The sequence below is a fragment of the Micropterus dolomieu genome, linkage group LG07 (genome assembly GCF_021292245.1).
Source record: "Micropterus dolomieu isolate WLL.071019.BEF.003 ecotype Adirondacks linkage group LG07, ASM2129224v1, whole genome shotgun sequence".
Classification (NCBI taxonomy): Eukaryota; Metazoa; Chordata; class Actinopteri; order Centrarchiformes; family Centrarchidae; genus Micropterus; species Micropterus dolomieu.
The window spans coordinates 26,288,378-26,301,258 of NC_060156.1; the positions used below are offsets into that span (position 1 = coordinate 26,288,378).

Sequence of the window (12,881 nt, forward strand, 5' to 3'; positions counted from 1 at the left end):
GGTCCAATGCAGTGAGGAATGCACAGACCTGTATATTGGGGAAACTAAACAACCACTACACAAACGCATGGCTCAACACAGAAGGGCCAACTCCTCAGGTCAAGACTCTGCAGTCTACTTACATCTGAAGGACAGAGGACACTCGTTTGAGGACCACCAGGTGCACATTTTAGACAGAGAAGATGGATGGTTTGAAAGAGGTGTCAAGGAAGCATCTACACCAGGGTCGAGAAGCCGTCATTGAACAGAGGAGGGGGTCTACACCACCACTTATCCCCCACTTACAATGCTGTCCTTTCATCACTTCCCAGGAAACTCAACAAACGTAACCTATTGGCCTCAGGTGAAGATACCAACGATGGTCGTTCAGTCTTGGCCACAGGTAGTCTTAACGACTGTAACGACTGTCGTCACAGCAACCAGGAACACTAACGAACCAGCGGTATCGATGACCCGGGCCAACGACCCCACTGAGGTTAAATAGCTGAGTTTCCCTGCCAGTCAGTCAGAACTGAAGAAGTCCTTTGGATAAGGGACGGAACGTCTTCCAGTATCTTCAACCAAGTCCAGTTGCCCTTGATTTTAACCTTCGTTGTATAGTACTGTCAGTTTACCCATACAGTTACACTCAGTTACATACAGGAATAATTTGTTTGGAACAAAATAACAGTCCTTTGTTGGTGCCTACAAATCAAGACACACCTATCAAAGAGCACATAAACTACTGTAGGGCTGTATTGCTGCATTATAGCACTAATAGCTTCTTTATCAGGAGTGAGGTAGGTCAGTTATGTTTCCTATAGTCCCTAACAATGACCCTTACAGTTATTCCTGATAAGACACTATTTTTATGTCTTTCCCAGTTCCCAAGGACATATTTACCTTGTAAGTATTAGAAGGAATTTATTCCTTAATACTTTGACTAATCTCTTTTTTTGTCAGAGTGAGGTCATGGAGAGTAAACAGAGAGCGAAGGAGTCAAAGAGTGTGAGAGAAATACAGCTGGAACACAAGAGGTATGTACAACATTTATTAATATATTTTTTATACATTTAACAATTCAATCAGGTTCTGTCTCCGACTTTAACATAAAAGCAGACTTCCAAGCACATCAGTGCACAAATGAGGCATCAGATGGAGCACCCTCTGCTCAAAGGGAATGAATAAACGTTAAATACAAGCTACACATGCAAGCATATACTAACAAGATTAATCGTTTGTTTTGTTCACCCTTTTGGAATAAAATAAGTATTGTCGGCTACTGGATACTGGCCCGGGTCGGAGAATGTTAAGTGTGCTGTGTGTAGTTTACTGACCTCACTATATTTTTAGTGGGTATAGAAGTTTAAAAAGTTTTCAAACAAATCCTCCTCACTGCCATTTAGAGCCTGGCAGCATGTATAGTTATAAAGTACAGCATTAGTTTTATGTGAACCATATTTTGATTCATTACATTTTGACAGGGTGAACTCAGCCTTTCTGGACAAACTCGAGGGTCGAGACAGCGAAAAAGAGACAAATGGGGAAGGCTTTCGGGAGGCAGAGTATCCATTTTTGGTCTCTGAAGACTTTGGACACCAGCCGTCCAACACCTCTGGACAGAGCTGCTCCGACTGGACAGAGGAAGCTGGTGAGCTGAGAGTGGATGGGTGAATAACCCTCTGGTCCACTGTTTCTCACGCCTTTTTTTAGTCTGGCTCATGGCTGGTTAACCAAACCTAAATCAGAATGTGACAAAAGTTGCCCACCTCATCCTTTCTTAGAGGACTGTGATTGTCTGTTTAGTCTGCGTTAAATCAAAGGCTTTACGTGCTTCAAAAATGTAGGCAGTTAGAAAGCTATGCGTGGTACATAGTGATACTGTACCTGCTGGCATTCACGTCCTGCTGATACTTGCAATTTGTGGGAAATATGTGTGTGCGGAAGGAAGGAATTTCCCTTCACAAACCTTACTACAGATGGAGCAATATATCAAACACAAGTGTGTGAGTTTGCAGACAGGATACATAGAACGAGGGCATAAAAGTCTGGCAAACAATACACACAGTTTGTCATTCAAAGAGGAAAATTCTCTGGGAGTACTGAACCAGGCTAGAGTGACAGACTCTCGGCCTGCAGCCAAACAGAAGCGCTAAGAGCAGCAGTTTCATCCTTATATAATTAGTCTGGATTGACAAACCTAAGATAGGACATAAGACATAAGATCAGTACCTGACTGGCAGCCTGCCACTCACGACAGAACAAGGAAAACAATAAGAAACTTTCATTACTGTACCTAAGCGCTTTCTGCTTCTGCGTGTGTGCATGTTACACGATGGTCAGCGCACACATACGAATTTCCAGTTGTTGTCATGACACTTCCATCAAAAATAATGTTAATCAACTGGGTCTTCACTTCCTCGGATGGTGGGAACACTTTTGTGTTGGTTCCCCACATATACTAATGCAGCATGTCCTATCACGAGGACAAAAGCATATGCCAAAATTGAGCGTCATATACAGTCTTCACTTGACCATGCTGAGTTGCACAAGAGCGTGTAAGTTTTTTTTTTCTTGGATGTAGAAAAAAATTATAATTTTCTTTCTATGTGAAAATCAGTGCAGTATGTTTGACCACTTAGCTATCTCCCCGGCTTGTTAAGCTGATCAGCTCCCATCCAGAGGATTGGAACATTGGTTGTGTCATCATTTAAATCAGAATTAAGTTAGTAAACGTGTCTGGCCCTCATTTGGGACTTAATGACTTTTATAGATTTTTGTTTTTCTCTACAGACTTATACATTTTCTGTAGATTCCTTTTCTTCTGCCTGATCTTTCTCTTTCTGGTTAGTCAGCATTGAGTTTTAGTTAGTTATTAGTATATTATTAGTATATTAGTTTTAGTCCACCACTTAAAATAAATGGTTCTATGAACTTTGTCCGTCCCTCACTGTTGCTTCTGATTATCTGGCCCTAGAACTGGACCAGCCTGTGGCAGGGAGAACCACCAGGAGTCCGATCCAGAATGGTGTGGGTAGTTGTAGGGAAGAGATGCCAAAGTGGTCAGACAGAAGAGCTTTCAAGCTGCCTGAAAAAAAATACTGCATTCCACTTTTTTCTGTTCTCTTATAACCAAATAGCTGAGAAAAAGAGCTTTTTGGGGATTGCCTCACAGCCTTTGGTGGCTGATTGTGTGCGTAATGTTCAACAAAAGAGACTAGCTCATTTAAAAAAGGAAATAATCAAATATGAGAGAACGTGCACTGTACTGTATGTCATGACAGTCAAAGAATCCTCTTTTAACAGGAGCCTTGTGGCAACAATGGATAAGTTGGACTCGTATTTCTTTCCTGTGTGTATTCCAGACCTGGAGCCTGACTATGACTGGGCCTTGATGAAACTGATAAACAGCTTTCCAGACTGCTGCAGAGTCTTCTTGGAGGACATCCTCAATCAGTGCAACGGAGATTATGAGCAGGCCTCCACACTACTGATCTCCACGCTCAGTTGAATTTTCTGTCTTTAATGGGTGAACTGACTTGCTTTAATATTGTGTTTGACTCTATGAAAATGGATTATCAGTGTTCAAATGATAAAGAATAACTAGAAGTAAGTTACCTATGTTGGTGGTGGATGAATAAAAATATATCTGTGCTGGCTGCACTGCACAACTGCATTAGATATATATGTACAGAGCGGCATATGCTCCTCATAATCTGTTTTTGATTATGCCATTAATCATTGAGTGTTTGGTGTCTTGTATCTGTCTGCATGCATATGTGAGTCATGTCGGGATTTTTACCCTGACATGGAGTTAAATTGATGTTCATTTTCACCAGTTTAGTTGAAGGTCATCGCCATGACTCATAATCCTCAGATCATATTTGGGGCTTTTAATTAAATCAGCGTGTGCAGATGGAATAAAGCTCTACCCAAATACATGATGCTTTTGTTTGTTTTATAATCAAAGTCTCATGGGATGTATGTATAGCAGGAATCCTCAGATCCAAATCCAAATAGGATGTTCCATAGAAAGGCCTTTTATGATTGGTTCACTTCAAAGTCTCACTACCTTTAGACAATAAAACACCTTTGTATTAACTTTTTTATGACTGTTTCAACGTGTCCATTGTTGCCACTTTTTTCACTTTCATCAGTGTGTCATATCAAACTGGGTGGGGTTTCCATGTGGGCAGTGGGTACAGGGCTGCTGTAAATGAAAGCCTCATAACATCACTGAGCTGGACAGCAGAGATGGCTATCACCTGACCAAGGCAACAAAGAACAAAGGGGGTGCTCTCAACATGGGGGACTAAATATCCCCTTCTACGGCGGCACACCTTTTCTTTATATATATATACACTGAACAAAATTATAAACGCAACACTTTCTCTATGTACACAAAAGAAAAAGCCCTATTTCTCTCAAATATTGAGATATAGATACAGATTTGTGAACAAATATTGTTCACAAATCTGTCAAAATCTGTGTAAGTGAGCACTTCTCCTTTGCCGAGATAATCCACCCACCTCACGGGTGTGGCATATCAAGTAGCTGATCAGACAGCATGGGTATTGCACAGGTGTGCCTTCAGCTGGCCACAATAAAAGGCCATTCGAAAATGTGCAGTTCCACTGTGTTGAATGGTAGAACCAGGGCTTAAAGCACAAAATTGTTCTGTGCCTGAAATGTGTTCGGGGTTTACGACAAAGATGGACGGTAGGAGGCAAGAGCGTAACTTACATAGGGGTTCAGATTAGGGGTGTGACCATACACTTAGCTAAGGAAACACGAGGAAACACGATACTGGGTTCACAAGAACAAGCTGAGAAGATAATTGTACACTGCTCTCATGAAAAGTTCAATGTGGAAATATATGATTGGGGAGTGGGACAGAGGGTGGGGGGGTAGCTCCCCTCCTTTTCTGCCACCACCTATAATCAGTTCTTGAAGTGGAAAATATAGGTGCTGGTACTTAGGGCTGGGCAATACGGCTGAAAATGTTACCACGATAAAACATTTCATATCATTCGATATCGAAAATCCTCATGATAAATGGATCATCATTTCTTTCAGGTTTAAAGGCTGATTTTTGCTCCTGAGTGAAAGTTGAAGAAACCAGATGGTTAATTGTGGTTTTAAACTATTTTTATGGTCAGAACAAACACTTGATACCATATCACAATGGATACTCATATCACTTCACAAATCTGATACAAAATATTCAAAACTATTATGATTAAGAAAAATATTTTTTTTAAACAAATGTTATCATGATAATTATACTTATTGTTTTATTGCCCAGCCCTGCTGGTAACCCCCATTCACATCATTATAATTTCAGATAATAGTATGGCTAGCTACTATAAAGCTTACCACTGGTGTAATATTAATTCCAGTTGGACAGCGGTTTCATTTCTGTGGGTTTTCATTTATTAAATCCTGGTGTAAGAAAAATAATCTACATGGTGCTCAGTTATTATTAGCACTAATTACTTAATGCTAAGTACTAACTCGTCAATAATCATTCATGCAGAACAACAAGTTCAACGTTTTAAAGGTTTGCTGTCGCGCAACAAACTTTTTAAATGTCCCGCCCCATCCAGGCAGGGATTAATCGGTTCACAGGCGAGAATGGGAACAGATAATCGCCACATAGAGCCCACCGGTACGCAAAAAGGTAGAAGTAACTCAGTAATGTAGAAGTAACTTACTGGTACCGGTGGCCCACTTCAAGCTCTGCCTATTATCAGAATTGACACCACTTATCTGTGCAGCCGTAGTCCACTGGTGGATTACATTCTGACAAAAATGTTATTACGTTGGCAAAGGTCCAGACGATCCAATCCAGTAAAAGATTTAGTCCAAAATGCATTATTATATCAATAAATACACACTGCTCTTATGATGTTTTATATTAGCCTAACTACAGTTAGCATGTCACCAAAAAAAGTGTCTACACGTTGACCTTTTGAGTGACACATTAATTGACCCAATAGAAACGTCCATGCCATGCCTACAATAGCCAATGAGTGTCCAAGTAAATCGGGAAGTGCCAGTCCCCTTTCTTTATACACCGACATAAACACCGGGCCACCAATTGTGCAGAGGAAGACTGGCTCTTCACACACATATCACGCAACAGTTAAAAAAGTTGAACTTTAAGCCCTGCACAACAATTGGCCTCAGAAACTCGTCACAGTATCTCTTTGCATTCAAAATGCCATCAATAAAATGCACCTGTGTTCGTTGTTCATAACACACGCCTGCCCATACCATAACCCCACTTCCACCATGGGCCACTCGATCCACAACGTTGACATCAGCAAACCGCTCACCCACACGACGCCTTACACGCTGTTTGCCATCTGCCCTGTACAGTGAAAACCGGGATTCACCCCTGAAGAGAACACCAAGTACCAGACGTCATCGAATGTGAGCATTTGCCCACTCAAGTCGGTTACAACGATGAACTGCAGTCAGGACGAGACCCCGATGAGGACAACGCACATGCAGATGAGCTTCCCTCAGACGGTGTGTGCAGAAATTCTTTGGTTATGCAAACCGATGGTTGCAGCAGCTGTCCGGATGGCTGGTCTCAGATGATCTTAGAGGTGAAGATGCTGGATGTGAAGGTCCGGGGCTGGTGAAATTACCCGTGGTCTGCGGCTGTGAGGCCGGTTGTATGTACCGCACCTTTGGAGACGGCTTATGGTAGAGAAATTAACATTCATTTCACAGGCAACTAGCTCTGGTGGACATTCCTGCAGTCAGCATGCCAATTGCACGCTCCCTCAAAACTTGCAACATCTGTGGCATTGTGCTGTGCGATGGACCTGCACATTTTTGAGTGGCCTTTTATTGTGGCCAGCCAAAGGCACACCTGTGCAATACCCATGCTGTCGGATCAGCATCTTGATATGCCACACCTGTGAGGTGGATGGATTATCTCGGCAAAGGAGAAGTACTCACTGACACAGATTTAGACTGATTTGTGAACAATATTTGAGAGAAATAGGCCTTTTGTATACACAGAGAAAGTATTAGATCTTTGAGTTCAGCTCATGATGAAAATATACATACAGTATATATATATATATACAGTATATATATATACATATATTATTATTATTACGTAGTGCCAAGTCTGGTCTGGTCTGGGTGTTAACTATCCATACTATTCACTATACTGTGAATACATATATGTGGAGCTAGAGTATACAGACTGGAAGCAAGGCGAAACAATAAGCTTGACTCTTAACATTTAAAAAAATATGTCTACCAACACATTTAACGCTCACGAAAAAAAACATTGTAAATATATCATATTGTTTCCAGTCTACACCAAGCTAATTGCCTCTCTGCTCTAGCGCCATACTACATGTCTTTATTAAGCAATTAGTCCTACATATATCAAAATGTTACATTGTATACTGTTAATGTAACATAATAACAGCCACATTAATTTGCAAAACCTCAAAAGAATAATAAAAACTTGACCACTCATTATAATATTTTCATTATTAGCCACTATTATTAAATCATAAGAATACTGTATTGTACGGTGTAAGTTCTGACTTATGTGGTAGTGTGATGTCATATTAAGCTGCCATTTGTGTTATGCTATTTTTAGGAGAACAGCTTTGTTTGAGTTTAACTTAAATTAGGAAAAGGTTACGGTTGTGTGTGGAATAATGAGGTTAGGTCATGATATGTAGCTCTCACGAGTACAGTAATACAAAGTATGTGTGTTTTGTAATATGTGCGCGCCTTTTGTTTGATGACCATCAAGTAAAAAGAAAAAAACCTTGAGATGAACTGGCTGTGTGCACGTGTGTATGGGTAGAGTCACCATGCCGAGAGGTGGGGACACACTACTGCTCTGTCGCCAAATCAATATAGTTCAGTGCATGTCAGTGAGCTGATGAGACAATAGTGTGGGAAGGTATCGTATGATGTCTCCTTAGGCGGTGTGGATCTTTTCCAGGACAGTTCAATCAGCTGAAATGGAAACAGCTCTGGGACGCAGTACAGCAGATCTATAGCCTGTTCCAAGAAGCAGGTTTACTCACTTCTGGATCTGGATAGAAGCATAAAATCCCCTTACATTTGTTACTTGGACAAATGTAGAAAGAACTGTTTTTACTTACTAGATAACTCAGTCAACCTGCTTCTTGAAGAGGGCCCTGTACTCAGCGTTTGTGTGAGCCGCAAGAGAGAGAGAGTTGTGCAAGTTGTGGTACTTGTACATAACATTGGTTGGTTCTATTATTCTCTGTGTGTTTGTTACAACTTATTAATGTCTGTTTTAGACTGTGCACCGCATTAGTCATTTGTTGAGACAGCTGAAAACAACTATGTTCACGCTCAGTGCCAAAGCAGAAGGTAGCGTGACTTTTACATTTGCAAAGGGGCGATGATGGATGGATGGGCATACAAAGTGCGTGACTCCAAAAACACATCAGACCAGAAAGTTAGTTAGGGAGAAAAGCCTGTTCTGTTGTCCAACTTGCTGGAGTCTATCACAGATGAACATCTAGAAAACGTTTCTTACATTTAGTAGCAACCGGGGTCAGCCTTTAGCCATAATACACTGTACTCAAGATAGTTAAGGTTAGCTAAGAAGGTGAAGAAAGGCCACTTTATTAGGTAAACCTTGCTTGTACCAGTGGACCCCTTTTTGCCTTCAGAACTGCCTTCTTTGTGGCATACTTTCAACAAGGTGCTGAAAACATTCCTCAGAGACTTTGGTCCATATCGACATGATAGCATCACACAGTTGCTGCAGATTTGTCGGCTGCACATCCATGATACGAATCACCCGTTCCACCACATCCCAAAGGTGCTCCATTAGATTGAGATCTAGTGACTGTGGAGGCCACTGGAGTACAGTGAACTCACTGTCATGTTCAAGAAACCAGTTTGAGATGATTTGAGCTGTGTGACATGGTGGATTATCCTGCTGGAGGTAGCCACTAGAAGATGGGTACACTGTGGTGATAAAGGGATGGACATGGTCAGCAACAATACTCTAGTAGGCTGAAGTGTTTAAACGATGCTCAGTTGTACAAAGTGTCCCAAAGTTTGCCTAGAAAGTATCCCCCACACCATTACACCACCACCAACAGCCTGAACAGCTGATACAAGGCAGGATGGATCCATGCTTTCATGTTGTTTATGCCACATTCTGACCCTACCATCTCAATGTTGCAGCTGAAATCGGGACTCATCTGACAAGGCAACGTTTTTACAATCTTCTATTGTCCAATTTTTGTGAGCCTGTGTGAATTGCAGCCTCAGTTTCCTGTTCTGACAGGAGTGGCACCCGGTGTAGTCTTCTGCTGCTTTAGCCCATATGTTTCAAGGTTCAGCGTGTTGTGTGTTCAGAGATGGTATTCTGCATATCTTGGTTGCAGAGATGGGGACTCTAGTTTGAGACTCGGACTGGAGTCCGACTTAAGTTGCGCACACAGTGACTTCAGATTTGACTTGAGACTCGTCCTCAAAAGACTTCAAACTTGACTCAAGGTGCGAGACTGAGCAATGTTTATTTTTAGGAAATGTCTGATGAGCTTACTGTTATTCCCCTCCCTGCGTTACCTATAATCTGCCTACGTAACACGTAGTATCAGTTACGCACGGCCACACGTGAGAGAGGACAACAAATACCTTCAGCTGCTGTGCCATTCATCATAAACTTTGACTTTAAAACTTCATACAACAAGGCCCAAACAAAGAAGCGAAAAAACGCAAAATAGGTTAGTAACCTGAGGTTAGTTAACATGTTTAGCTCAGCTTTGGCCATTTAATGTTAGCTTTCTTCTTGTTTTAGCTACGACCCACGAAAGGTTAACTCCGACTGTCGTTCATTATGAAAAAATGAATGAGCGTTTGTTTGATTGCCAAACTTGTGGTGGTAATCATCTAGAGATTGTTGTGTGTGAAAATCCCAGTAGATCAGCAGTTTCGAAAACACTGACACCAACAAATTTATAAATCTGTATAGCAAAACAAAATTCTATAAAAAGTCATAAAGTCCCAAGTGAAAACAAATTTACTAAAATAATTCTGATTACAATGATGACACAACCAATTTTCTCATGTAAACTCCATTACTAGTTGCCCTCTGGATGGGAGCTGATCAGCTTAACAAGCAGGGGAGATAACTAAGTGGTCAAATATACTGCATTGATTTTCACATAGAAAGAAATTTATTTTTTTTCTGCATTACAGTTCAACCAAGAAAAAAAAACAAGCTCTTGTGCAACTCAGCATGTTAAAGTGAAGACTGTACACGATGCTCAATTTTGGCATATGCTTTTGTCCTTGTGATAGGACATGCTGCATTAGTATATGTGGGGACAGGAGGAGCCAGGAATCGGACTACCAACCATGGATGCCAGAAGTAGGAGGTCCGAGGTCCACTTGACTTTAAGCCCTATAAGCAGACAAACATAAAACAGGATGGTTATTTACATTTTCAAGCAAACAAAGAGTGAATACATGGTGAATCTACATCGCTGTCTGCTGATGCTATTTCCTTGCTAACGATGAATCTGGAACCACAAAGATGTGGAAGTGAGCAAAGCACTCGAGTTGACTGCATGAACCAACACAAAAGTGTTCCCACCATCCGAGGAAGTGAAGACCCAACTTTATTTTTGATGGAAGTGTCATGACAACATATGTGTGCGCTGACCATCGTACTTCGCATTGCTTTCACAACGAGGGCCAGTAACATTACAAAGCAGGATTCGTTTGAAAAAGCTGAAGGCTTTGACTTGGAAGCTGTAAGTTTTGCCATTTTTATGTTACTTTACTGTGCAGGTTAATCTGTTGAACTTGGCATAATAACTTGGCATAATAATAATAGCTTTACTGGTTTATGCTAAGGGACAGCCAAGATAAATTATGTGAACCTTGAGCCTCATTTGAAGCCAGTTACCAGAGTATTAGTAGTAGTTTTCCACATTGCTTTTTAAGGAACTTCGTATCGCAGCGCAAATTCAAGCCGGCTTTGGTGTTACACATATTGGTAGGCTACATGTTCATGTGAAGTCTCCGGTCTCACACCCCCACCCACTTCTGAAATTTATCCTGCGCCCTTGCCACCAACCCTACTTTAAAAGAAATTAAGTAATGTGTTAACTTAGCACGGTAGTCGCCTCACAGCGAAAAGGTCGTGGGTTCAAACCCCGGTTTCCCCGGCCTTTCTGTGTGGAGTTTGCATGTTCTCCCCGTGTCGGCGGGGGTTCTCTCCAGGTGCTCCGGCTTCCTCCCACCGTCCGAAGACATACAGGCTAGGTTAATTGGTGACCCTAAATTATCCTTAGGTGTGAGGTCATCTATGTGTGGCCCTGCGATGGACTGGCGACCTGTCCAGGGTGTACCCCGCCTTGCGCCAGATGTCAGCTGGGATTGCCTCCATTGATGAATGGATGTTAACTTAGGTTTGGGAGCGGGGCCACACCTCCAATCACCTGTCAGGCTACATATACCGCTCAGCCTGCCCCACTTGTTTCTGATTACTCGACGCCATACAGACAACGATCCACCTTCAACAGCAAACGCTCAACAGCTCGCTGTTTCAGATCGCTCGACCCACCCTCCCTTTCCCTTCATCTATTCATCCCTACTCTACTCATCTTCCTCTCTTCCCTCATCCCTTCATCCCCTCATTTCTTCCTGTTCAATCAGGGCACAGCTCTCTCATGTCTCATCTAGGTACCGTCTGGGGGGCTTGAAATAAGCTCGGGCGAAAACACTTCCGAGACGGAACCCCCACACTGAGTCTCTATGCCCGGTCTCCTGTACACCCTCTCAGACCAGCCTATCAGACGACATACTTCTTCCACCATCACCCTTCCCCTCTACATGCATTAATCCATCCTCCATAATCCATGCATTCCATATTCGCATGTACCTCTAAATCACAAATTTTTGTGGCGTGGAATATAGCTAGTGAAGCTATATGCTATAGTTTTTGTAATAACAATGTAACAACTCCCAGCTGAACTATAGCTCAGGTCTCAGCAGATGTCTCTCCCAAAGCTTAAATAACATGACTCCCTTTTGTCCAATCAGCATCTCCTTCTATCAGTCAACGGTGGTTTCCTTTAACCATGGCATTTAACCTTGTAGTTTTAGTCTAACCATACCTCAACCACAGCCTTAGCAAATAAATAAAAAAACACTCATATGAGTCAGTTTGGAAGGCCCTGTAGAATGACCTACTTTGGCCTTGTAGATATGAGTACATTTTTCTGAATCCTTCATGTGGTACAATCCTTTTTGCATACACAGACTCAAGAGAAGGACGGAATCAGGAAGAGGAAAAATGTCTTGCAGCAGGGGAGGTGTGGTCCAGCAAGGGGGGAGGTGCAGGAGGGGACAGATTTTTTCACAGAGCTTCAACGTGGGAAGGTTTTTGCCTTTGTAACACCCAAACTTTACAAAACCTGTGCTGCACCGACATATGTAGAGGTAAACACAGCAAAACACCCACCGGAGTGAGGAGTACTGATCCCTTCCTGTATGGTCACCAGCGATGGTATACTGTTGTTCTTGAATAGAGATGAATCAGAGAACACGGTGTACAGGAAGAGTTGCCCTTTCACTCTCATGCTAATCCCCTCCATGTCGGTCTTCCCTTTCCGCCACAAGGTGTGTGCATGTGTTATTGTGCGTGTGATAAATGGACTCCAGTGAGATCAAATAAAAGTTGAATTTATTTGAATAAACTCAAAGGCTTAAACTTGCATTCATTACCTACATACATAACTGCCAGGCCTCACACCTGCAAAAAACATTACATCTGAGCTTCTCCCAGTGTACCTAATGGCTAAGATAAATATTTTAGCCTGTTTAAGGAATTAGTTTGAGTTTTGATGTATTAGACTCTC

General features: G+C 41.9%; 1 protein-coding gene across 1 annotated transcript in view; it reads left to right on the forward strand.

Annotated features, from left to right (window-relative positions):
- epsti1 (epithelial stromal interaction 1) overlaps positions 1–3,918 on the forward strand; it is a 14,820-nt gene extending 10,902 nt beyond the window's left edge. The window contains exons 8-10 of the mRNA XM_046055129.1: positions 943–1,016; positions 1,464–1,630; positions 3,345–3,918. Of these exons, the coding sequence (XP_045911085.1) occupies positions 943–1,016; positions 1,464–1,630; positions 3,345–3,490 (387 nt within the window). The 3' untranslated portion in view covers positions 3,491–3,918. The remainder of the gene's footprint in view (positions 1–942; positions 1,017–1,463; positions 1,631–3,344) is intronic.
- The last annotated feature ends 8,963 nt before the right edge of the window (positions 3,919–12,881 follow it).